Source organism: Dermacentor variabilis, chromosome 10 (assembly GCF_050947875.1).
Source record: "Dermacentor variabilis isolate Ectoservices chromosome 10, ASM5094787v1, whole genome shotgun sequence".
Taxonomy (NCBI): Eukaryota; Metazoa; Arthropoda; class Arachnida; order Ixodida; family Ixodidae; genus Dermacentor; species Dermacentor variabilis.
The window spans coordinates 12,498,693-12,525,463 of NC_134577.1; the positions used below are offsets into that span (position 1 = coordinate 12,498,693).

Sequence of the window (26,771 nt, forward strand, 5' to 3'; positions counted from 1 at the left end):
GCATTCTGCCTCCCACTGCATGCATTGCTGTTGTGCACAACAAGCAATATACATTCCTGCTGGGCAGTTGTGTGCATACCACACCGTGGGGCGTTTGGATGATGTGAGCAAAACAAACAGTACGCTTCTTGCTATAAACACCGACGGTCTCATGTACCATTGGAGTGCGACGCCTGCAACGGCGGTGCCCCTCGTCGCGCCAGCGTTGTGAGACGCTGTTTCTGTTGCAGTTGACTCGCATGCTGTGTCACGGCAACCTCCGCGTAATCTTTGGATCACTGTTTGAGGAGCTTCACGCTAAACGTTGCTGCCGCTTTCAGTGCTTTGCCCTACGTGTGAAACCGCTCTTTAATGCGAAAGCATTATATGGCGCCTGAGGTGGAAAATGCGGCGTAGTTGTCGACGTTGTCGTGACCACAGATGGTCCAAAAAGTCATCTAATGCTTGACCTTCTTTGGTGGGAGTCGAACCCACGATCCTTGGTGTTATTTAAGGCGAAGTTAATTAAGGCACTCAAACCCTCAACCTTGCGTTGTGGCATAATGTCTAAGCATCGCGTGGTGGTCGCCATACTTTTGCATTCATCCATGTAGGGATAACTATACTCCATCTTGCAATTACCTAGCAGCACTGCCGAACGTACGAGGCGCACACAGGTCATATCCTTTCGCAGCAGTATATACTTATATGATACGGTACAGTGATAGGTCACATGTAACCTTTGCGCATGCAAGTCGTATACCGAGAATTACTGTGGCACTTACCACCGGTAACCGTAATAGCCACCTTATAACCGTGAAAACAACATGGCAGCGCCCATACAGCGCTGACCACCAGCTTCAATCCGAATTCGTGCTTGTTACTGGCTCTCCGCCCTGACAGCAGAAATAAGTGGCAAAATCTGTCATTGCTTAGTTTCATCCCAAGCTGAGGTCAAAGCATTAGATATTTTGTTGTAATTATTGAGGTCACCTGCTTGTTGTCACACTGCTAGGACTACAGAAATGGCGCCGAGCCGTAATATTGGTTTGATTTCTAGTTATCAGATGGTGCCATATCATTAACACTGATCATGCGTTGACGATGCGGAACGCTATAAAGGCCTCATTGTTGACTGCATCATTAGTTTACTACCACGCTGTAGCGTGGTACGTGATGACGGTGGCGAGCAAACACCAAGTAGGCGCCGAGCAGACTCTGTGCTGCAGGTGAACACTTGTGAGGGCGTTTGCCTTTACTACTAGCTAAAGAGGCCGCAAGGCAAGTGCAAGGTAAGCGAAGTGCCGCTGTCACATGCATGCAAACGAAGCTTACGGTTATGGTGCCAAAACATTTTTTGCATCAATCCACCAACCATGGTGCCTGTACCAATGTGATCGCAAGCAGACGCCGAGCATACGACGCGGTGCGGGTGAGCGCATCTCTAGGGACATTCGGCCTTACTATTAAGAATTCGTGTAGCTTCCACAATGCTGCAAGGTACTAATAAGAGTGGAAGTACAACTTGAATTTTTTAATTCAATGCGGAGCATTTATTTGCCTGGTCGAGCCAAGGTCAAACTCGAGGCCGTCCAGGGCCATTACGCGCGCACCCCCATGCGCCTGCTCATTGGTTGCTACTAGTTTAGCACCTCCTCTCCTTGCTGCAGTAAAGATATGCGCGCCACAAATATACGTGACTCAGTTGCGCTAATTGCGCTTAGGCCTCTACTTTTCACATACAACAATGGACCCTCGAAAGTATCAAGCGGAAGAGTGCTAAGGCTCTGCAGAGACTACAGAGGTATGCGATGCGTACTGAAGCTGCGAGGCAAGAGGCGAAGCGATGCGCAGCCGAAGAACAGCGGCACGCCACGCGAACGTCCCCTGGGGAGGTATTCTCGGACGATCACTTTTGTAGATACTATCGCCTTCGCGTGATGTAGCACTCAACCAGCCAATCGGCTCATCCGGTTTTGCTCAACCAGCCGACCATATTATCGCCTGATGGCCAAGGCGATAGTACTGCCGAAAGTGATCGTCTTACAATATGTCCCTAAGTGGCGCTGATTGGAGGAGCGCCATTTGTGGGCCGCAGATGCGTACTTTCAAAAGCACTTTGTCGAAGACAAATTTCGTGCAGCGTGTAGCATCTGCCACTGCCTCTGGTTCCGTTCATATGACATCAGGGTGTTGCAACCCGCGCATGTGGAGATCCTCGAGTGAGCGTTTCCCCAGGAAGATGTGGCTTCGCTCGGGCTTTGCGCGCCACGTGCAGGAAATAAATGTTTCGCACTCACTTCGATAATCATTGAGCATGGTTTCTATTGGTTGCACGTCGCATACAAAGTTAAATAAACGCCTGCTAAATGGCCATGTTCCTTTGTCTATGTCGGATGCTCACATCTACTGCGCGCCTCTCCCCACCACATTCTCTTCTTGGTACGGAGGATCACACATGCAAAACAGCCCACATGGTTTAGACTTGTGGCTGAGCCTGTAGCGTCTCATTGTGCCGCAGCCCTGCACGCTGCGCACACCACTGCAAAAATTCTCGGAGCACGAGACCCACAAAGAAAAATTATGGCGTAGCAACGATTGCAGCTGCCGTGAAAGGTGCTAAGCATGCCACATCCCGCGATGATCGCATTGCACCTCTAAATTATAGGCTCAGTGAATAAGTTATAGGCCAAGTGAACCTTTGTTTGCGATTTGCTGGCTCCAAGAACTTTTATAGTTGGCACACCTGAAATGCCCACTCTGCGTGAATGCGTACGTTCCCCCGATTGTGTTCTCGAAGCTGGCTTCACCACAATGTGAAGCCTTGTGGGGAGAAGCAATTCTGTCGCCTTCGTTTTACAGGTGATAACCTGCTCAGTGAAAATAGGTACCTGCGCACGTGCATAGCTGTGAACGTTATAACAGTAAGCATCGTCATAGGCGAATGAGTAAATAAAGGCATATAGATTGGAGTTTCTCAGCGCGTTTAACGGCGTGCAAGCAGCTGCCACTATTGGGCACCTGCATCCGCTAAGAATACCTTGTGACGCAGCATATGCTGCAAGTCTCATGCGCTTAACGCTAACTCCAGCGGTCGTCAGTAAAGCACAACACTCACGGTAATCACTCTGCAGTGGCTAGTGGTTAGTGAAGCGCGGAGTCTCTTGATGATTGCAGGGTGCATTGCGTGCCTATGACCTGCAACATCTAACCACCGCCATATTTACGGGCAGCTCGCTTCTCACTCCCGCTGTTCTCTGCATCTGTCTACTTCCGCGATCTTTTTTTTTTTTTTTTTAAAGCTAAAAGACGTATGCTTTAACTATGCATGAGAATGGCCAGAATTTGCTGCTGTGGTGTCAGTAATGAAGGCGGTAACTAGTGGGGCAACTAGTTTTGGCCACAGATGGCAATTTGAGAACACTCAACCCAAATATTGGTCCTATTTGTTATTAGGTTTTCACAATGAAACGACTGTGGGGGCCGTGGTAATTAGTGTACTATCCAATAAGTGACATGAACATATGGGATTGTTTGCTTTCACTGTATAAATTGGGCATTGAGCTGAAAAAAGTGAGCTCATTACTCAAACAAAAAATTCAAGTCTACTTATCTGCTCTCTATATTTGTTGACATTTGAGTGGCTATAGCTGTCATCAAATCATTGTCATGATACTTGGTCATTTTGGTGTGTGGAAAGGCAGGAGTAAGCTAAAGTCACTGGCTTATTCAATTTATTGTGTAAAAGCTATATGCCCCCAACTGGCAACGTAGTGTCACCATTCTAGGTTTTAAACATATTCCACTATGGTGATACTGCCATTGTTTATGTAATAAAAATTGAAAGATTATTGCAGTTCATGAAAAAAACTTGATTGCACTCATAATCTAAAGGTATGCTCGAGCGGAGCACATCAAGGCAGCTCTTCAAATTATCCCAGAAAGCATTTATACTGTTTTTCAATTCACTGGATGTACTCGCCATGAAAAGACGCTCTTTGAGCATGCTTAAATGAAATGCATCACAAATCATAGATCCAAGATGACAGTACTTCCTACATGGCAGTACATGCTTGTTTACCTAATGCAAGACTTGTAGAGAAGGTCAGTGTTCTTGAATATATTTATTGCAATTGTGTGCAAAATACAGTTCATCTGTTTCCCAAGTTTAAATGATTATGCATCAAAACCTTATAATCTAAACAAAAATATTTCCTACATAAACCAGAGAGCATGTAGAATCTCATTTATAAACCTGAGATGTGGAAAGTTATAGAGTAGTTTACAATTAGCAAGTCTTTACAGAAAGTAGGACAAATTCGCATATGAACAAAAAATGTGCTCTAAGAATTGCCATTCAGTATGCATCGCTCGACTAGCCAAAAAAGGTCAATGCAAGTAGTTTTTCTTTGTACAACATATTTGCATGACATAAAAAGGAAAAGATACATTTCCAGATGTAAATAAAAATTGTGTGCTTTGCTTAATAAATATAGCAATTTATCAGACCTTGTGGAAGTAAATTCATAGACATGTTAACGTAAAACTCCAAACAATTACACAAAGCAGATTCTTATGTTCTTTGCATGCTATACGGTGCCTGCTGCTTGAACATGATGATTACTTTGCAATACAACTTTATGGCATATGACACAACATATGTAACTTTGGCTGCAATATCTACTATCAGCTTCAACCGCATTCACATCACTTGGTTTGACACCAACAACTTATAGGCATATCGAGCTCAAGGCACAAGTGGCTATGATTCAGAATTCAGGCACACCCCTATGATCCTTGCAAGTAAAAAAAAAATGTCAACTATCATTCTAAAAAGATATCACATTTAATATAGAAAACAATATCTAAAATATGTATCTTTGATTAAAAACAGGAGAGAGTATTTACTGTCGTATACCAGACAAAGTAATATTAGTACTATAAATTTCAGAGTAACAATACAATGCCTCCAGTGTTGCAATGACAGCTGCCTCAGTGGTGTAGCTGCAGGATTTATAGTACTATCGACCATCATTAACTTCAGTAATCTTCATTGTGACTTCTGTAAAACCTTAAACACTGAAATGGAGTTGAATGCTGGCAATTTGCACATCTGATATATGTTCCATGCTGACTAGAGCCACGTACAAAGAAAAGAACATGATGGCTACTAGTTGTTGGGTTATTATGTAACATAATTATGTTAAGCAATAATATACACTCTGTTGCTTAGCATGAAATACATACTAAGCAACACAGCGATTGGGGAACAAGGATGAATAAGTGTGAAGGTGATTAACATCTGGCATTTCCATTTAAGACCCACTCAATTTCAATAACTTCCAACTTCAAAACATTTTCACAGAAACTTCTGGTCACAGTCTTCTGTAAGGCATTAATCTTACAGGCAGAACAACATGAGGCATGTTGTTACTACCTGCTAGCATTGTAGAGGACATTGATGACATAATGTTTAAAAGAAATCTAAGAACAGTTAAGCTTAAAAGATATAATGTCACAGGGAAGATGGAAAGAATGATGCAAATGAAACTAGGCCCTAAGACCAGCTCACAGGTAAGGACATGTTGATAAATGTACTGCATGCTGGCTACCACTGTGTAAAGCCATTTAGGAGCTACACATGCTGCTAATTTGCAAATCAGAAGTTTTGTTGCACTAATTGTGCTCTTTTTAGCTCCCCAGTTAATGTGTCCATGAGTTTTTATCTCATCCTGCACAAGTATGCTGAAAACTGCATTCATTATTGTTCAGTTTAACTATGGCCTAAGTGTAAGTGTAAAATTTACTGCTTAATATTGTGATAAGGAATAGAACTTCATGTCACTATGTGGTCATATGGCAACAGGCCTGTTTGAAACCAGTGTAACAGAAAGGAGAGACCAAGCAGGCACAGAAACGAAGAATGGTATAGCAGCACTGGCAGCATGCACACAGTCAGTGAACATGCATACAGATGCATGCAAGCATTGCCTAAAACATACAACATTGCACATGCAAGCATTGCCTAAAACTATAGAATGGTAAAAGTGTTCTATGGCTGTCTGCTGTTTTAGAGCTTAGATGCCCTGCTTGTTTTCGGTGCATACTTGCTGCATCAGGGGACATGGCCAGAGCTGCAAAGTGCATGTCTTTCTGCAGGTAAGCTTAGCTGTGAGCTGGTGCTCGTCCCACCTTTGCTTTGCACACCTGCTTGTATAGTTTTATAAATTAGCTAGGCACAAACTGGCTCAACATTGTACTCTCCTGAGATTGACTCACCAGACGTGCATATAGTACAAGACCTAAATGGCAACCATGTGTGAATCTTGCTGGCAGCCTATTCAAAGTACTGTAGCAGGAACTGGGAGACAAAGTTTGAGACACCCAGCACAATAATGAACCCATGCACCAGGACTGTGCTGGCGGTCAACTTGTGACACCGCCATAGGGCAACCATGTAGATAATGCAGGGCAGAGAAAATATGTACACTAGTCCAGACAGGGCACCGCAGTACCTGGAACATAAACAGTGTCCTGCTTAGTGCACCTGTAAGCTGTTCCATTTCAAGGAAACTAGTGAAACAGTGTGATGTTGAAATAAGAAGGTATTGGTATAGTTAGCAGAGAGCATAAAATGTAACAATTATTCTGCTATGTCAGCCATCCAATCAACAGAACTAAGTTAGTGACTTCCTAAACGCCAATTCTGGTCACCTGTTACTTACTATTACAAGCAGTCAGCACCAATTAGTATGTCATTACTGCTTTTGAATTTTTCAAAGCTATGGGTGCTGCTATGCCACATCTTAACAAAGTAAACTACAAGTTCCTTAATGCATATAAAAGTCAGCTAAACTGGGCTACTTATATGACAGTGTAGTTAAGAAAAGTTAATTCTGTGACAACCTACGTTGTGTGACAGTTAGAGCACTCTTCAATCAGTACACTCTGTTCATTCCTTCACAGTACGCTCAACAATACAATATTTACCAGTTGACCAGTCAATATTGACTATGACAATCTGACAGTAATCCATTTTGCAATTACTAGAAGTCACTTTCTATCCTAGCATTGTAATCTTGATTACAGGTCAAGTGAGCAGCTCTTTCAAAGTATAACTCCACAGAAAGCAGGACACGCACTTCAGTGGTTACAATCGGCAAAACAATGTCACAGATCTCTGGTGTATGGATGGTTGTCAATCTCTTGTGTGTGGCATGAGTTAACACTGTACAGAGGGAACAGCACAGAATCTGACGAAGACAAAGAGAGGCACACAGAAAAGACATGCACGGTTTCTGTGTGCCTCTCTCTGTGTGCCTCTGTTCACTTTCATCAGATTCTGCGCTGTTCCCCTTTTGTATGCACAACCAACAAGGCCAATTGGAAAGGCTGCTTAACTTATTATTTAACATTTAAAAAGATCAGGTGACTTGCCTTAATATGGTGCCGATTTGAGGCAAAAATATGGCAAAAAGAACGCACATCGCTACCACTACTGCGTTGACAGAAACCACCTGCTTCCACCTGAAATGAAATAGGCCAGCATTACAGGTACATTCACATAGATGTAATGGCCAACCATGCTGTGGTCAGAAAGACATGCAGAAAATGTATATTAAAGTTATTGTAGAACAACATGGAAACAGCCTGCTGCATTCAATACAGGAATAATCAATAATATAGCTTTCAAATTGAAAATATCACAGGAATAAAGCTTGCAAATCTGCCAGATGGCTTTCTATCGCAGCATAAAGCTGTGGTTAAACAAATGACTGGGAATGAAGTTTTCCTCATGCAATTGATTTGTGTATATCCCGAGTAAACTAAAAAAAAAGCTCATTCGCAACTGGTGCGATTCTCCTTTAAAGCACCGCAAACAACATGAGTGAAGCACGCCTAATTACATTTTATTTTTATTTCCATTGATAGCCCATTGTCTTGCTCTAAGAAAGTGAGCAAAATGCATAATAAAATGGAAGATGATGAACATATTCAACATAACCACACTATCACAGAATGAGTGTGATAGTAATAACCTGAATACAATAACAAATAAGCACATTTACAGAATTCATGCAAAAACATGCAAGACATTCATACAAACCCTGGGTAAACAACACGGTAGACCCAGTGCATGAACTGCACTCTCAGCAAGTACGTAATCATGGGGAACAATGTTATGTATTGCACCAGGAGGAAAATACGTGTCACGAATGCCATCACATCATGGTTGGCAAAGTTATTGAGCAAGTTCTGTGAAGAAACAGAAACAGGGTCAGCAAACAGAAAGACAATTCTTGTGCTGTTGAAGGGCTAGCATACACAACATGCTTACATCTTCGATGCAGCTTTTTGCCATTGGAAAGGTGGCGTAGAATGGAATGGCTACGAGCAGGTACGTAGTTATGACGAGGCCAAAGGCAATTGACAAGTCCCTTTTCTGCAGAACACACAAGAAAGACTTGCTTAAGGGAGAGCTCTGCATTTGGCTTATTTCGTATTTCTTCACATAAAAGCATATGGTGCATGTAAATGCTCTGATGATGCAATTTCTCCCTTAACCTGCATGACATTTATTGCACTGAAAAGGAGCAGTAATACTGCAGTAGTCAAAAAATCATTCCATTATATTTTGGCTCTCCATGAGAAATTCAAACTGCTAAAGAGAGCCGACGTTTTTGAAGTACATAACATCATAACTTTCCACTGAAGACACATCTATGAGCTGTGATAACTTGCACATATGATTAAAGTCAACATGATTGCACATTGTACTAAAAGAGCTAAAAAGCTTCCTTGTTATGAAATGATGTTTCAAACAAAGCTGCTCAAGAACCAGTTTAATAATTTACAAGGACTTCACTAATGTCTGTCTCTCTTCTTTTTTGAGCATGGTGAGAGTTTCATGACATTAAAATTACGGTATTTTATCGAATTTTCTCACTTTGGACACTGTCATAGGAAATTCCAATGACATGAGTCAAGAAATAAATACATAATTCTGTCACTAGTACTCAACCACTCTTAATGTATATATTATTGCATTGCATTATAAGATGGAAGAAAATGCTACTTGTCCAGTTCTATTCGATGTTTAGAAAAACATCTCACTGACGTTACCTCTGACAATAACGCGGGCGGTTAGATGGTTTTGCTTTTGCACACAAAATTGGGCATGCTCCAAGGGCTCAGCTGTGCCCCATTTGCAACACATGTACAGCGCTGACAATCTTCTAAAGTGGCACTAAATGCATGGGATGACCTACAAAAGTGGTGACATGCTTGGAACAAACAGGTCGCAAATGCAATCAAGATGTATGTGACCTGATGTGCACATGCAGCAATAGTATCAAAGTTCTCACATTGTTTTCTGGCCTCCTCTGATTGCGCATCATGGAGATGATGCAGTTGTGTATAAAAAAGGAAAGGCACAGGACTCCAGTCAGTGCTGGAAATGTGGTCTTAAACACTAAAGGAAAGAAAAAAATTTAATTTGCTTAGTGATGTCTCTGAAAAGCTCTGAAAATGTGAGTGCAGATAAAATATTTTTCAACAGCTCACGTGGGGTGTAGTAGAGGTTCGTCTTGTCCACAAAATTGATGTTGATTCCCCAAGAAGCAGCCTTGATGAAAATGTAGATCAGTAAGTAGAACACAGATATAGTTCCTGTAGAGAGGATGCCATCAGTTGCCAGATGCCATAGAATTATAATTTACAGGCGATCACATGGGATGACTACATTCTTAGGTTGAGTCTGTTCATAAGTGGTTTGAAGAACCACGGCACTGGCATGTACATGCATAAAATGCATGTACCACAAGTTTTTTTCTCGCAGCATATAGCTGTCTGCCAGAAGCTTGTTTTTGGCACGTTAAGCCTCTTGCTAGAATACTGGAAGTAATTAACAGTGGTAGAACAAAGAATGTTGCCAGAGCCAACGTTTCAACAAGAGTGCTTGTTTTCATTTGACCCAAGACAGTTCCCCTTGTCGAAACACTGGCCCCAGCGACATTCCTTGCTTGACCATTTCTAATCACTTCAAGCCTCCACTCTTTCTATGAACCACTCTCTTGTTTTGGATTACTACCAGCAGTCACTTTTAGCTTTCTCACCTATTACTGTCAGCTGGACAGCAAGCAGCCTGAATGCATATTTATCTGTTTTCGTGTGCTCCTATCTCTTTCCTCTCATAGCTGCTGCAGTCATTTCATTCGATATGAGGACATTGTCTAATACCCCTGTCAAGCGGGCAAGTTAAGTGAACCTACAGAGAGTGCACATTGGGACCTTGAGTGACACTTTCGGCTATGCGGTGCTAAATGAGAAAACCGAGCGCACTCACAGTAAAGAAAAATTGGCGACAGATGAAGGGCGCGCTTTCTGAAGATGTAGATTAAAAAGAAAGAAACTTCTTAAAAGTGATTGTTACGTTGTAATATCAATAAAAACGAACCTAATCTGCATTTCTCATAAAAAACTAAAATATTCTTTTATTAGAAGAGTGTTGAAAGTCAATGCCGGCCAAGACAAATGCCTAGCCAATCCAGAACAACATGGTAGCATGTGATGAGAGGGCATTTGATCTAGAGTGTACTAGAATACGATTGAGTGGGATGAGCAGTCGGGGCAGTGCATACTTTGCAGTGAGGCGTGCGTCGGCGAAAAATACTGTGGTGGCTCTGCGATTGAAGTGGATTGGGCTGCATCAAGGTCGTGCCATTGGAAACTGCTGGCGATACTCCTCAGAAGGGTCATCCATACTACTTCACGTGCTGATATATGTGTTCAGACTGCTGAAACGGTGTTCATAATTGCATATGACATGTATTTATGCCTTAGGAATAGATGCCTGTCTTTCTCTTGTTTATATCATTTTATTTTTAATGCCACTCGGTGTTTGCATGTGCACTGTAGCCACACTGTGGGCTTTCGTTCTACTGTGTTATTGTACAGTTCCTTTTGGAGAACAAATATTTTTCTTGTTCTTGTTTATTTTTATTGTTCTCTAGAGTGTATTTTTGCGCCTGTAGTTTTCCATCAGTAGGTGTCGTGAAATGCAGATGGAAAAACATATGCAACCTTCCTGCTTGCCGCTTCAAACAAATAAAATATAGTATTTGCCCCATCCGGTGCCCTCTACTCAGATTTACGGGAAGTATTCTTATAGAAAAAAAATCTACAACGCAACTTTCCATTTATGTTTCCATCTTTCTCGCGTAACAGAATGCGGATTAATTGGTACGGGTATCTTATTGCAGTCGGACCTTGGGCATTGAAAACAGTTTTAGGTAGCCATTATATATGCTAATCTTTAGCCCCTAAGCCATGTGAAATTTTTGTCCAGTCCATGCTTTAAACAAAACAAAATAAATACACGCGCGGTAGCCTAATTAGGGGTAACATAGTGGTTATGGCGTTATGCTGCTAAACTCGAGTTCATGGGTTCAAACCAGGTCAAGGAATTCAATGGAAACGAAATGGAAAAAACACATGTACTTGTGTTTAGGTGCACGTCAAAGAACCCCAGGTGGTGAGAACTGAACAGGGTGCATCATAATCATATCGCCAGACGTAAAATGCCAGAATTTGTTTAATTAAAGAAAAAAAAGAAAGTAGCTGCGTCCTTCGGCTTTCTTCTAAGGGTGTAAACAAAAGAAGTTATTCTCGAGTCTGATTTCCGAGAAAAACATGTTACGCTTATCTTATATTTCATACCTCAATGTAAGCCGTTTCCAACTGTACATCCACTCAACTAAGCAGCTTCTGTGTTATAAGTGGCTGCTTTCAGTTATCCAGCGCACTATAATAAGGACAATAATGAAGCAATTAAACGAATGGCATGCCTCACATACACGTAGAGATACTCGTAGATCTGCTCTGTTTGTTGATAAAGATAAGTGTGGTACCACATTGGGCACTCAGTTTTAATGGGTTGCAGACATGGTGAGACTTTCCAAAAAATATTTTCCTTGCCTGAATTAAGTTAGAAGATTTACAGACTGTCCTAACTGAATGACAGTTAGGCACTTGTTAAACTGAACCGATTAGCAACCGTGCATTAATTCTCTCAGGAATTGGTGCGCCTCTGTGCAACAGCCATGACTCTCCAGCAGCACAATCATTCCGAATAAAAGACCTCACCTGCATCGGACTTTCACCTTCAAGACTTAAAAAATACTGTTATGCGTAACATTGGAGCGGAAACGGCTATTCGATAATTTTTATAGTGAATTCTGAAGTTGAATACAATCTGAATAGCAAATACCAATTGATTAGAGTATGTGTGCACATAGAATGACACGAGAAGCAATAAAATTTTCTTATGCTCTGTGTTGCAGATGGGCGGCTTCTGTAACAAAATTTACGTGTTACTTTTAGAAAACAGTGTTTAAAACATAAGTTCAGCTCGGTAAAACTAGATTTGGTACCGGACAACAAGAGACGCGGGTGCACCAAAGCAAGTAAAACCATAAAAAATTTTACTGCACAGACTTTGTGTGAGAAAAACTCGGCATCCGCCAGTGTCCGCGCAACGAACGCGCGCTCAGTAGTAGATGATGCACTTGACAATAGTAATAGCAAAATTGAACGCGTCATGTTGCATAACCCATGCCTCAAATATGTATATGTAGCAAAAAGGTATCAATGTAAATTTGCAATTGAAATAAAGCATGATTATAACAGTGTACGCGTGCAATCACTCTCAGTGGCCACAGCGAAATTACATCAAATATGTCGCGAAGTGCATCTCTACCCCAATCCAGTTGGCTTGCAGCGCCCTTGCACAATTTTTGCACATGCGGAACCTCAGCAGGAGAGCACTGTACAGCCCACTCAACCACACTCTAATCTTATCCTGCTAGAACAGAATATGAGCTAATTATTTTGTTAAAAGCTGTTCAACAACTAAAATTAACTTCTGTGTCCATTCTTTATGCATTACATTTTGTACCATTGAAACCGCTGGTGGCGAGGATACACACTTGGCCAGCAAAGTGCATTCTGTGAATGAATTCCGACCGGAGTGCACTCTTCTGAAAGTGACACTCCACTTGCTACGTTTAGATTTGGCAAAGTGCACTTAAACTAAGCGACACTCTCCGTAAGTGCACTTAACTTGCCCACTTGCCAGCGATATAAGGAGAACTGGTGGGCTAGCTCGTTGTGCATTACCTGTATTCTTTGCTTCATGCTCTGTGTTTGACACTGTTAAGGGCACTAACATTACTGCAAATACTATGTTTTGCTAATTGTGATGTGCAAAGCTAGTCATATCAGCAAAGCTATTGGCATTTTGATGTTCTTTGCAGCAAAGCAATTGCTTTATAGCACAAGCCTTACAAGTGTAGACAGACAGTTGGACTGACAATGTAACAGCTTCACTTAGGCAGGCCTAGAATGTAATCCTCGTGGCATTCCAAGACAGAAAGGTGCACTAATATGGCCTGACAGTATCATTTTAGCAATGAGGCTGCTGTAACTATTATCAAGCCCATGACCTCTTGCTTAGCAAGAGATGAACACCACAGCCATGAGGAAGAGAGAGAGATGCAAATGAGAGAAAGGCAGAGTTAAAGCCTCCAGTTTGCTACCCTGCACTAAAGGAAAGGAAAGGGGAAGTAAAGACAGAAAGAAGAGCAGGGACAAAAAAAAAAGGCGTGAGAAAAAAGGGGGGGGGGGAACGAAATGAGATCATTATAGTCTTTCTAATAAGCCACTACCACCTAAAAAGGTCAACAAAGCCTTCACCGACTTTCGGTGCGACGACAGTTCATGTCGGCATTCCAAAACTGTCTGTTCACAGCCATGAGCAGTCACTACTGGTAGAGGGGGCAATTTCCCTGCCCAAGTAAGGCCTTGCAGGTAGTGACAACCGCGATGAGCCTCTGTAGCTGGTGAGCAACACCTCAGATTATTTAACACAATTTTTCAAGGAACTGTTCATACCTGTAGCAAGATTGGATGCATAAAAGTAGCTGGTTTGAACAAATGCAGATAGCATGAGATAAGTCCCACTGAAAGTATTGGTCAGAGAGCTATATAACGTTTTTAAAATACACTGAGAACATCAATAAAAATGTACAACAAATACAACTAAGTGCAGTAGATCTCTCCCTGCACACTCACTTCAGTTGGGATTGTATTGAACTGAGGGGTTTTACGTGCCGGAACCATGATTTGATTATGAGGCACATTTTAGTGGGGAGCTCCGCTTGATTTTGACCACCAGGGGAGCTTTAACATGCCCCCAATGCATGGGACACGGGCGTTTTTGCATTTTGCCCCCCATCCGAATGCCCCCACTGCAGCCAGGATTTGATCCTGCAACCTCGTGCTTCGCAGTGCAACACCATAACCACTAAGCCACCGCGGTGGGTGCTTTAGTTGGAAGTGTAGCACTCAATTGTAGGTGTTCCTTATCGCCTGTGATTGGTCATGTTACCTACTATATTACAAATCTATGCTATCATACTCAAATGAAATGCAGGAACATTTTACACATTATAGCTCAAGTTTCGAGTTGTAAACTATTTCTGAAGTACACAAGTGACCAGCCACTGAGTGCGTATTATACACAATCCTTGATGTCACAACATTCCTATATCATACCAGTGGCTTGTATTAGATCAATACAGAAATGCAAAAGAGTGCAAGTCTTTGTTCACATTAATTTTTCATGTTTAAGTTTAGCCCATTATAACCAATTAAGAGCTGTACACAGTACTTTAGTTTGCATATTGTGGGTGCTTACTGCAAATGTCCACTGTTTCACTAAAGTTGCTACTGTAATAGATACTGTTCAATATATATGTGGAATTTATTTTCTTTACTGGCCAGCATAAGAGTTGAATGAATGCCTTTTAAGAGAACAATAAAGTTAAATATAAAGTCAAGCTATACAGTAAACAGATTATTGCTCCAAAGTATTCAAAGTGTTACTTCAATTCAGGAAGGCTTCATTAAGAAACTTTGGACAGCAATGGCACCACCACTGTAAAAATATGGTGTCAGCTTCCATGACGTAACATGCTCTGTTTATATTGGGCAAATTGTAGTCAACTAAGGCCAGTAAAAGAAGTGTTTATTGTTAATGCATGTGACATGGAAGAAAATGCAGCTTGAACAATTTTATTGGGTTTTGCGACAAAATTACTCATTGATACTACCTCCTTGTGTTGTTCTTTTGGCTCCGTTTGCGAGTATATGGTACCCTCTATGTGTGGGCCTCCAATTCAAAGTAGACAAACCTCCAAGATTGCCGGCACAGCTCAGAATACTTACATAGGTTATACCATTTATCATATACGATTTTATATAAGAAATAATTATGAAAATTCTTTAGCCAATTTCACCTCTTCACATAAAACATTGTGAGGCTTTTGGAAGAGCAATCTGACAACAGGAAATGATTCAGTGCTTTGGCCTTTATTACCATTTTAGGTACAAAGTGGGAAAATGCTTAAGTTTTAGTATGTGTAACATTTAAAATAGGTGTGGTTATCTCACTCTGAGCTATTAATGAGAAGGAGAGTGTCCCTGTTAGCTAACTATGAGCACTCACCAAGAGAGGTAAACTTGAAAAAAAAAGATGGAGATTTCAGGTTGAGAACTGGAAACAGCAGGAACACCAGGACAATAGGCATTGTGTACTTGCTCTCCAAAACGTCGAGAATCTTGTCGTTTGTAGAGTTCGTTGAGTTAGAGAATAGTGAGACATCAGCATCATATGACTCACTAAAGCTTTTGGCACATAGTAGGCTTGCTTCACAGGTCACCAAGAAAGAACAAGAGCAGTGCACAGTAATTAGAATTCAGCGTATTGTTTTATGTTAATCACCATCTGTTTAGCTTCCTAAAGTCCCGACTGGGCATTGAACATTGGGAAAGATGAGAGACTGAGTTTAATACAAAGTTTTCAGCTACAGCAGAAAAATTAGGTGAAGAAACTGAGTGCAAGAAAATGGCTGACGATCAGTAGATAGGACAAGGAAAGATTACAAAAAAACTTAGTGAGAAACTCAATTTGAAAAAGCGTGCCATTCAGAACTGTTTGTGTGCCATTAGTACAAATTACAGTGACTTACGGACAACGACAGAAACAGATTATACACACATGGTGCTAAACTATAACTGCTATGATTTAGCATTGTGTGTATGTGAATTGTCTCTTTTTGTCGTCCCTGCTCATAACAGCTACACAATCTGTAGTGATGAGAAAATCAATATTATTACTAGTTTAAGCTTTCATGCTGGTGAGCAGAACTTAAGTTAAGAAGTGATGAAAGTATACAGTGTATAAGTATACAGTGAAAGTATACACAAATGTGAAAACAGTATGAAATGTCTGCTGAGTGTTCGTTGCACTATATTTGTCAACAAAGCAAAGTATCTTAAAAACCAAATTGAGTTTCATCTATGCTTTGTCATAGTCACCTGAATTTATTAAAATAAACTCATTATAAAATACGAATACATAGCCTGACCTAAGTAAGCATTAGAGTATTGTCCCGTAAACATTATGTGCAAAAGAGGCATTTCATATCAGAATATAGGTGTGCAGATAAATAACAAACAGCTAAGGCTTACCGCTTTGGTCATCAGGCCCAATAATCCCAGCGATGTGATCTGAAAAGAGAGGAAGAACACACCCTATCACATCTACTTCTTTAGCGACCTGTCACAAGAGGGACATGTCGAAATTTGAGTTTACACAGTGAGAAGACGCAAGGTGTAGAAAGGCCCACTGCTAAAGGCAGCATGCACTTATTATTTTGCCATCAATTATTACTGAGATATGGTGTAAAGGCCCTCCGACTAATGTTTTATGTAAACCAAGTGATTATGTCAGCCACTTCTTTTCGAGAAAGGCAGGCAAATCTTCAAGTTTTAATGCCTTAACTTTATTGGTTAGGCTTTACCCCTAATACCGGACCACACTGTACATCATAGGGGGAGAGGGAGAGGAAAATGAGAGAAAAGTTAGCTTTAAGGTCTGGTTGGCTGCTGTGTACTGTGCTAAGAAGTTAAAGAAAGTGACAGAGACGAGATGAGAAAGAAAATAGGTCCATAAACATGAGGAAGCGATGTTGTTACTTTCCAAAGAATTTTCATGATTTTGTTAAACAGTGGCAAACAGCTCATCTAATTAACACACCTTGTGATGATAATTGAGCTCGCAATCTATCAACGGTCTACATACCATGGACTGTTGGTGATGCGTAAGGCATCCTGACACTTTCATGGCCAGAGTATTGTTTGTTTTACTGTGACTTTACTGTGAACTTTGACAGTAAATGTTAGCTGGCATACACACAGTACACCGTTCACAGTGTACTTACTGCCTGTACTTTATTTCATTATGGTTTCCAAAGACATAAAGGAGGCTAATGTGTATTTTTCAGCTTTTAGCTTCTAGAAATTAAGCAGACAAACACACCAACAAAAGCCTATTACTGTATGAATGGGAGTGCAACTGATGCTGGGACCACTACCTTCCAGTTCAACAGAGTCCTAAGGTCCTACTTCGTTTTCACCAGACAACCTTTAACCTTCTTTTTTATGTTATTGGCCTTCCTAACTACAAACAAAGCAGCCTTTATCAACTGCATCACACTAAAAAACACTCGTGCCTATTAGAGTCCCTTCACTGTTCACAAGCAAGCACTGACCATAAACAAACACGCTTGTATTGGACAAGAAAGTGGACATGAGCACCCAGAAGACCGCAGTGGCTCCAATGAGAGGCATCATGGAGAACACAATGGCTAGCCGCTCGCCCCATTCGCCCAAGAAATGGTGGCACACATCTGAGAATTCCAGTGGTTCACCCTTGAGGCCTGCAAAGAGACACCACAGCATGGCAGACAGACAGTCAAAAGCTGCACACAGTTGTTCATCAACATGACATGGAGTTGTTCACCAACTGATCTGGTTTTCATTTCAGTGATCAAGATAGGTGAGCTCAAGGCTTAGCAAGTTGCACATGAACTCGGCCCATTGGGATAGACAGGAATTTGCAGTGCTTGTAGCTGGTAGCCATGTCTTTCTGGGGACTGAGGTAACCAATTGCGGAGATAGCACTCAGTCCATTACTCTTGTGTTTGCCACCAGTGTATGCCTGTCATAGCTGTGAGCTGCCCCATCAACAAACTCATGGGCGTTACTCATGAACTCTAAAAGAGTAAAAAAGAGTATAGTCTATAGAAAGCAAACAATGTGGTTGGTTTTTAAGAAAAAGCTCTACGATCGAATTTCAATATAACAAAGACATGTTTCTTGCTGTTATCAGTGAGAAATGAATATATGCTTATAACAATATCAGAAATAACAAAGGTATTTTCAAGTTGCATGCAACTTCATTATAACAAGGTACAACTCTTGTTTAATTTTTGAAATCACAACAAACGAGTTGATATTTTGCCTGAAATCAAAAGAACTATACTTAGGCAAAATGGACATTGTGAAGATTTTATGTATTATTATAATACAATGTACGTGAGGGGAAGGAAACATAATTTAATTCTGGATTTCACATGCCGAAACAATGGTCTGTTTATGAGGCACGCCGTAGGGGGGGGGACTTCAGATTAATTTTTAACCCCAAAGGTTTTTTGACGTGCACCTAAATCTAAGAGAGCATTTTTGTGTTTCACCCCTATTGAAATGTGCCCACCACGGCCTAGATTGAACCCGCTACCTCGTGCTGAGCAGCACAGCGCCATAGCCACTGTGCTACCACAGTGGGTGCAGGAAGGAAACATAGCTGGAAGCAGTGGAGCGCCAGATAGGGAGATAAGATTAGAGAATTGGCACAAATATGGCCGATGGCAAATCAGTTCTGCACATTTCCACAAGGTGGAGGAATTGTTATGAAAGGGAAAATTCTGGGGGTGTGTGAATATTACAATATTGCGGATATTATCTAATGTTATGTTTTTAATATTCGCATTCAATTTGAAAACTAGGTATTTTAAAATTTTTGTATAGTTGACTGGATACCAATATTCCTAACAAACCGAATATATTGCTGGTTATGCGAGAGCAAACATGGTTCTTAGCGTTTACTTCTATCTAATCTAAGAATGTGTGTCTGACTTTGTGCTGAATTTTGCAATAATTTCATGCTGTCGGCCAAATTTTACCTGTAACACCCGCTTAGCCACTGGCCGTCTAAGCTGTGCAGGAAAGCCAACCTCTCAATAGCAAGGGGCACGAATTTGCGAACAGTGAGGGTGCACTCTTTTGCAGATTTCACCCCCAATCCTGAGCTTACTGCTTGATAGCAAATGTGACGAGTAACGACTGGTACAGGGTCCAATGCCGCTAAGATTACTGGAAATTGGTGTGGTATAATAAGACACAGGCTGGTGAGAAGAGACAACTAGCATAAATTATTCAATTTTCCAAAGCTAACATGAGCCAAATATACAATCTTGTAGTATGACGGCTTCCTAGTTTAATTGTTTGACCAATGACAATGTAATTGCAGTGTTCCAACATGTTAAAATAAACCAACTTGCTAATAAATGTATGTGCATATCATTATTCGATATTTGATCCGATATTCGATGCTAGGTATTTGTATTCAATTCGTATTTGAAAATTTTGATATTCGCACACCCCTAGAAAATTCTCATCCGTCCAAATCTAGCATGAAGCTACAAAAAACAAAACACATACGTTTTTTTTTTTGTAACTTTGTGCTACATTCGAGTGGATGACAACTTTCCCTCTAAAAATTAGGGCAGATGTGGTTGGCACGCAACAGAGTAAGTAGAGAGCACTTTAAGATATTGTTATCCTGCAGATTACTTAACTAGGATATTAACGATGCCTACCACTGCAACTAGAGAAATCTAAAACGCAGGCTCACCTGTGAGGCTAGGGCTGCTGAGCACCCTGTATGCAGTGTACAGGCAGAGGAGGCCTATGGCTAAGACGAGCACTATACCCCCGGCAAAGCCAGCCTGCAGACAAGAAGCACTTTCTCAACTGCACTGTCAATGTAAGAACCTTAATATGAAACATTATAACTTCATTTTAAAATTTCTTCATGTTAATTTTCTAAATTTTTTGTGTGTGCTAGCCTGATGCTTTCGAGCATGCTGACGGCACCCTGCAATCATGCTAATAAAATGCAGATTATGTTTGGTAAAGTAAGACCAATTTGACCAGGATATAAATCAAGTGTGCCTGAAAATGACTGTCAGTACTTGATTTGCATCGAGTTCGACCACAAATTGACTTGAAGGTTGAGAGCAATGAAATTTCACTTTAGCTGAATTGGTTATTTGTATGAGTAGCACACACGTGCTTTATTCAAGCAATCTTGGCAAAACTGCAGGGCTGGTAATTGTCTAATTTTATTTATTAACAGCCTTTAAATAGCACCCAAGAAGATGACGCATGTGCCTAGTGGTTAGCTGATGCAATACAAATCCTAAAGCACTGCCTCTGAGATAGTGCACCATGTACATTGCCCGATTTTGGAAGCCATTCCGGAGAGCTGCGCTGGTTCTCAGCGTGCTTTGTTGTGCGTCACTTCTGGTGAGTGGTAACAGTGGCATTTTCTCTTTTTCAGCGTTAGCATCAAAAACATTTATTTTTGCGGGCTTCTCACGATCCGTTATTATTTCCAATGTAAGATTTCACACTGGGGCTGCTCTATATCTATATTGTCTGAAACGAGGTCTTTTACATAGTCCAAAGTACAGATAGAAAATAATAGTCAAGGTTAAGTTTTGGATGTCTTTCCCCCTCTAATGCATCACATTCTGGGCTCCAGCATACTGCAAGTGTCCACCTAGTGGGCATGTCTAATTCGTCTGCTTCTAGAGTTCTGATTGGCTGGACTGGGGTACGCATCAGAAGGAGACAGGTGCCCCCAGCCAATCACACTTCAGCACAAGACGAAATGGGCATTTACAAAATAGCTCCCCAGGAGCAAGAGGGAAGGTGTACCTGTGATATGGCCCATGGCATGCTGAGCAGTGAGGTGCCCATCATAGTGTTCCATATGGCAAAGCTGAAAGGAAAGCACTGTATCAGCACACCACACTTTCATGTTGATTGGCATGACTGACATTGTCACAAAGCTGCTCTGTTCACCATCTGCTGATGGCTTGAAGAAAGGCAACGACAAGTATGCTGGGAGCACATGCTCGGGGATACACTGCACAAAAGAAAATAGCATGGACATCAATTAGCAGAAGCAGTAAACCAGTGATTTTTTTCACATTTGCATTACAGTTATGGTATTTGTTCAGCACATACTGCAGTCTAAAATGTGAATAAAAAAAATAATCTGATTGCATTGCCTGTTACACGTAGTTACACGAAAGTGTGATGTGTGATTTTACTGTAGTCGATTTCCAAGCATAATGTAATCACATATATGTATGCCTTGGAGTTTGAATTAGGTCATTATTTTAAATGCATGCAAATGTGAAGATGCAACCACGCAGTCTGGCCATTTCTTACTTGTGTGGGTGTTAATTGATGCTCATAGTACTAGTACATGCATGTGTCATCAGCAGCAGGAGTTCAATACCAAATGTGCTGCATGCAAACAGATGTATTTATTTTCTTGCAGCATAGTATTTGTGCTGAAAGTGAATGGTGAAGTACACATTTATGAGTGTGACCAGTGCCCTGTAGCTTTCTCCACCCCCTTGCTGCGCACATATGTCACAAAAACATTTCGGTTTCACAGCAGCTTCGATTGACCCTAGAACACTGCTCCCACTGGAACAATGTTAGCTAACACTGTTAAAGTCAAAACGGTTGATAGAAATAGCCTTAAAGCTGCAATGTGACAATGCATCGGCTGCATTTTTAACAGTAAAATGGCAAGTAAGCAGCAGTATAAAGAGAAATGGGAAAACTTCGCAATCACAAGAGAACACAAGCAGCCAGAAACCAATGCATTTATTAGATTTTACCTTTGTCAAGCGATTTTTTTTACCAAGAGTGACTTCATCAAAAATAAGTTTCAAGAACATTTTAGGATGTGTAAAAAGACATGTAGTTTTTGAATTTCCCTGCCAATTTACAGCTAAAAACATCTTTCCCCGAATGAAGCCAATCTGCCTTCACTCACGGCACTGAAAGCTGGAGAGCAAGACCAGACGGCACAAAAAGAGAAACAAGCAAACATGCAGGAACACAAAGCCGGCAAAAATCATGGGACACTTGCCTTTGAACTGGGCTTAAAATAAATTGAAGTGTAGCATGGCATCCTGTCTTCCTTGAACTCTGTGCTCATGTTCTCCACTGATTTTCGCTTTGGATTTGTATATGGCAGTGTACAAACTTTTTTTGTTTTTGTTTCAGTGTTTTTGTTTCAGTGAATTCTCTAATAATTACAGAATCTGTTTCAGTGACTGCTTATAAGGTCATAATTTACTCTGCCATTGGACTGCTTGCGGCAAAAGGCATGAGGGAGTGGCATCCCAACCACTCACTCAAGAAAAATTTTCAGAGCACAAAAGATACGAACACATTGTATATTAAATATGCATATAGTCAACACAATATTTTTGTAGGTTTATTACTATATACCTGAGCAGAAACTGATATACAATACTCTTTTGTATCTAGCACTACATTTTTGTTTTGCTTTGATTACGCAGTGAGCCTGTAATGCCAACATTATTATGTAGTTTTCAGTATTTCTGTCAATAGCTTATGTATGATGCATATCTGTGGCTTCATGCACACGTCTATAATAAGATAGGAGAAGTTAATCCTGTGTCGCCCTGTGCTGTCACACATTTCAACGTGCCTCTGGACTATAGCGGCAAGCTCAAAGAATCATCAAAAATAAAGGTGGCAGCACATGATGCCACCTTTACTGCTGCACAATAATGTTTCACTATTGAGCTTGTATTAGTACTGTGGACAGCATTTATGGGCCAGAAGATGGGCTGAACATGCTTATTAATTCATTTGTTTGTGTTTTCACAACAGTCACCACTTATGCTCCCCAGCATTGATCTCTAGTTTGCTTTTGCTGCATCATAGAGACATTATGCAATGAAGACGTAACCTGCTGCTCAGAGTTCACAGGATTTTTTTGGGCTATGCAGAATAGAGAGTTTTAGAAATAAAAGACCCGAAGTTAGGGAACGCTATCAGCCAGCTGTACTTAAGAACACAAAAGGTGTACAAAGGAGGTTTAATTTATCCGTGCACAAAGCAACTTGGGGACATTGTTTTTAAAACCCCCTAATGATGTGTAGTACAGGAAAGAGGGAAAGCGCTTCGACACTGAGGTAGCGAGGAGCAGCTTGTTAGCGGATGTGTGCACTTCGAAGGCTTCAGGCAAAGGACTGCATAGGCACTGAAGCTTAACAAGACATGGCAGTTATTAGAAAGAAAATCAGGTGTAGGTACCTGCCTAGGTTTCTACGGGAGTTGAGGGTTTCCAAGTATGAATGAGTGACTATATGTATACTTGTACACCTAGCGTATGTAATGCGAGTTTCAAAATGCTGTTCACAGTAACTGAGCTAAGGGAATGAAAGAGTCACTAGAGTATGGGTCTTCTTTTATGCTACATTTGTTATTAAATCTAGACATACAGACGTGCTTTTGATAGTGTGTCCATAAGGCGAGAGTAGAGTTGCTTCAACATTTTTACTGTGTGTCATGCATTGGGAGCTTAGATTTTGTTCAAACCACAAAAAATAACTTTTTTTGCTGATCAGTAAGTTAGTCCATCGTCTTTGGAATAACATCCATAATTAACCATAATAACCAACATAACTCTTATTCTCTCTGTCTTCTTAGTTTCCAGCCTAAATGTGCGCGCTTCATGCTTTTTTAGAAATTGCGCAAAGGTAGTATTACATGCATTTTTTTGTTGCATGCAACATGCTCTGCCACAAACTGTTGACCAAAGAAAGAAAGGCTACCCTAAAGCTATTGCAATATTCTATGTGTGGGCTTTCCCACACTTGTAGTATACAGAGTGGTGTAGTGAGGTGCAGCAGCAACAGCAAGGCAATGTTGGCAAATGCCTGACTGCACTTGGATGCACTGTTCAAAGGAGGGTGATTGAATGATAAATCAATGGCATTTAAATGCTTAAGAAACACAGGGGAATTTAGGGATGCCATAGGAAAAAGCTCTGGATTAAATTTGGCCACCCAAGGTTTACGTGCATCCAATTCACATCAGTTTTCCATTTTGCCCCCATTCGAATGTCTGGCAGGGAACTGACTCTGTGACCTTGTGTTCATAAGCAGAAAGCCATAGCCAGGAGTAGCTAAGCAGAGATGACGACTGAAAAGTGCCGTAAAGCATGGAGTGCAGGAAGAAAAGGTATATGGTGAAACAAAAGGATTGCAGCTACAAGTGCTGAATCTATGGAGACAATGAGCAGATTAGAGGCACGTATTTACACATATATTTCCCTAACTTTGCCAGAGTTGTTACACACAGCACCAAGTCATGTTATAACCACAAAAACATATTTTTCTTTAATTTTCTGACACCAAAACATCTGTCTTTCCATCATTATGCTGGCAAAAATTGTGACAGTGATGAAACCTGCATTTGCCAGCCAGCTGTTATCTACTCCGATAAAAGAGTGCATGCTTGCAACACACTTGATAAAGAACAAGCTGTATGCTTTCTGCATTTCTTTTTGTCCTATTGCAGTGAGATATGGCACTGAGTGTCAGTGCTTGCCTTTTCCTTCACCTTACCTGAGTAGCATAAATTATATACATGCAATAAGCCATAGGTGGGGTCAGCAGCTGTTTCTGCTTATTCTGATGTCTTTTGCCAGTCTGTGCTGCTTTTGGCAATAATGAATCCTGAGTATATGAACGTTATTAGCAATATATGTTACCAGCATCTGTAGTGATGGATCCACCAGCTTGGTGTAGTAGCGGTATCGGCTGTAAGTTGCTGCCACATTTGCATCTGAGTCTGGTACTATGTGACCACGCTCGCCAATGGGGTAGTGGAACGGTTTCCTTTAAAAAGAAAACAGTAGCAACAGAAGGCCACTTGTTAAAATGTATAGCAGACAATGTGCTCTTCACTCTTGACTGAGCAATCCAGCTTGTGCTCAAATCAGTGCGCTGCAACCTCATATAGTAATGCATCAGCAAAGTCCCAGGTTGCTCAAGATGCACACTATCTAAGATGACAACGGAGCATCCAGTGATCTTTGTTATGACTGTAAAGACCCTCTTCTACATATTTCAGGCCTCCTCATGGCGCATAAATTGATACACATTTTTTTTTTTTTTTAGACTGGCTGCACACCAGTACAAAAATTAGTCACATAGGCCTGTTTCATCTCTCCCCCCCCCCTTTTTTTTCCCCCAGTGATGTGCAATGTTGCTGATGAGTAAGATTTGTCTACAATGCTCAGCTTCGACTAGGTGTGAAATTTAAGTGCAGTAGCAAATAAGGAAACGGCTTGATCATTATTATTTAATTTGAACACAAAAAGCTCTTAAAAGTTTACTGAACCGCATGCTGTTAGCTCATAACTGCTACAATGAGAGGAGCTTGTGCCACCTGTGGTATTTCAGTCCTCTACGCGATTTTAAACCAGAATTTGTTTCATGCTGGGTCATGAAGCTTGTAGTTATGTTATTGTTATATTGTTGACATCTTCTCTCATTAATCAATATTTCTTTTTTCATGCACGTGCAGAGCAAAATTATAATGACATTAATTTCCCGTCAGCTCAAGCAGTCTATCGCAGTGTGCGCATACCAGAACATTGCGAGGGACACTCGACACGGTGTCGGAGATCTGGCACACAGCGACGTTGCAGATAAGACCTGTTCGGCCACATGAACATCTTGGTCTGTTGTTTTCCGGGCTCCGACAAAGGCCGTTTTTATCTGAAGTAAATCATCTCGGACGCAACGAGTACAGCAGATCACAGGAAGCACTTTCGTCGAGACAAAATGTTTTTTTTTTTCCTTTGCCTTGTAAACGACGCCGATGTCATGGCAAAGTTGTTCTAGCATTCGTACCCGCGATCGCTGCGGCTGTAACGATGAGCATGCACGCAACATCCAAACCTTGCATGTGCCAGCACATGAGTGAAAAAATCGCAAACACTCGGAAGGCTGACCTAGAGGAATGACTGGAGAAGCTCTCGCTCACAGCCGCCGAACTGCATCCACTGCGCGCTGTTTCACTGTCATTCCGGTTGATCGCGCTCGACAACAGCGGGGACTTTTCGTTCGGCTCCATAATGCGCCGTAGACACTGGTCACAACTTCAAGTAGTCAACGCACGGCGATCCGCACCGACAGGGCGACATAGCGTGCCACGGAGAGACGGCGGCACTGGACTGATTCATACGCCTCCCGCGCCAGCAAATGCCTCGAAGTATCAGAAACGAAACCCGAGAGAAAGCGAGATGAGCAGACGCGCCAAGTGATAACGCAGCGTTGTAAGATAACAGCTGATAAAAGCGATACGAAAACAAAAGTTGCAGCTGCTGACGTTACTCTGACGATAAGAAACAACTGCCATAGAGTTCCACTCAAGGAGGTTTGATTTCACCAGTTGCATTACAGTTCTGTTTTCGCTTTCTGAGAACTGGCGTGTAACCAGCGCTTCTGAGTTTAGCTCTGGGGACTTATTCCAATGAGTTTTGAATCTCCGTGATGTATTCTGCCTGGAACGATATATTTCAGTACACATTACTTTCGGCTGCTTTCGGCTGCTTTCGGCGATACCATTGCGTCGTCCATCAGGCGCGCGTTGATTGGCTGGTTGAGCAAAACCTGATGAGCTGATTGGCTGATTGA

General features: G+C 41.4%; 1 protein-coding gene across 1 annotated transcript; it reads right to left on the bottom strand.

Moving 5' to 3' along the window:
- Window positions 1–4,084: 4,084 nt before the first annotated feature.
- Window positions 4,085–26,551, bottom strand: LOC142559904 (neutral amino acid transporter 9-like). The gene is made up of 14 exons (XM_075671592.1): window positions 26,087–26,551; window positions 24,839–24,965; window positions 21,066–21,154; window positions 20,944–21,007; window positions 19,856–19,949; window positions 17,652–17,819; window positions 16,570–16,608; window positions 15,545–15,745; window positions 9,544–9,648; window positions 9,345–9,451; window positions 8,318–8,422; window positions 8,087–8,235; window positions 7,417–7,506; window positions 4,085–6,494 (listed from the first exon to the last, which is right to left on the bottom strand). The coding sequence occupies exons 1-14, from the start codon at window positions 26,206–26,208 to the stop codon at window positions 6,317–6,319; spliced, it is 1,638 nt and encodes a 545-aa protein (XP_075527707.1). The 5' UTR covers window positions 26,209–26,551; the 3' UTR covers window positions 4,085–6,316.
- Between the last annotated feature and the right edge of the window lie 220 nt (window positions 26,552–26,771).

Bases quoted from the DNA above. Each gene is read 5' to 3' on its own strand.
- LOC142559904 (XM_075671592.1), bottom strand. From the start codon at position 26,208: ATGGAGCCGAACGAAAAGTCCCCGCTGTTGTCGAGCGCGATCAACCGG. The intron at 19,950-20,943 runs GTACACCTTCCC...TCTTGTCTGCAG, and splicing joins TGCCATGGGCCATATCACAG to GCTGGCTTTGCCGGGGGTAT. The intron at 16,609-17,651 runs GTCAGTGCTTGC...CTCTCTTTTCAG, and splicing joins TACAAGCGTGTTTGTTTATG to ATCACATCGCTGGGATTATT.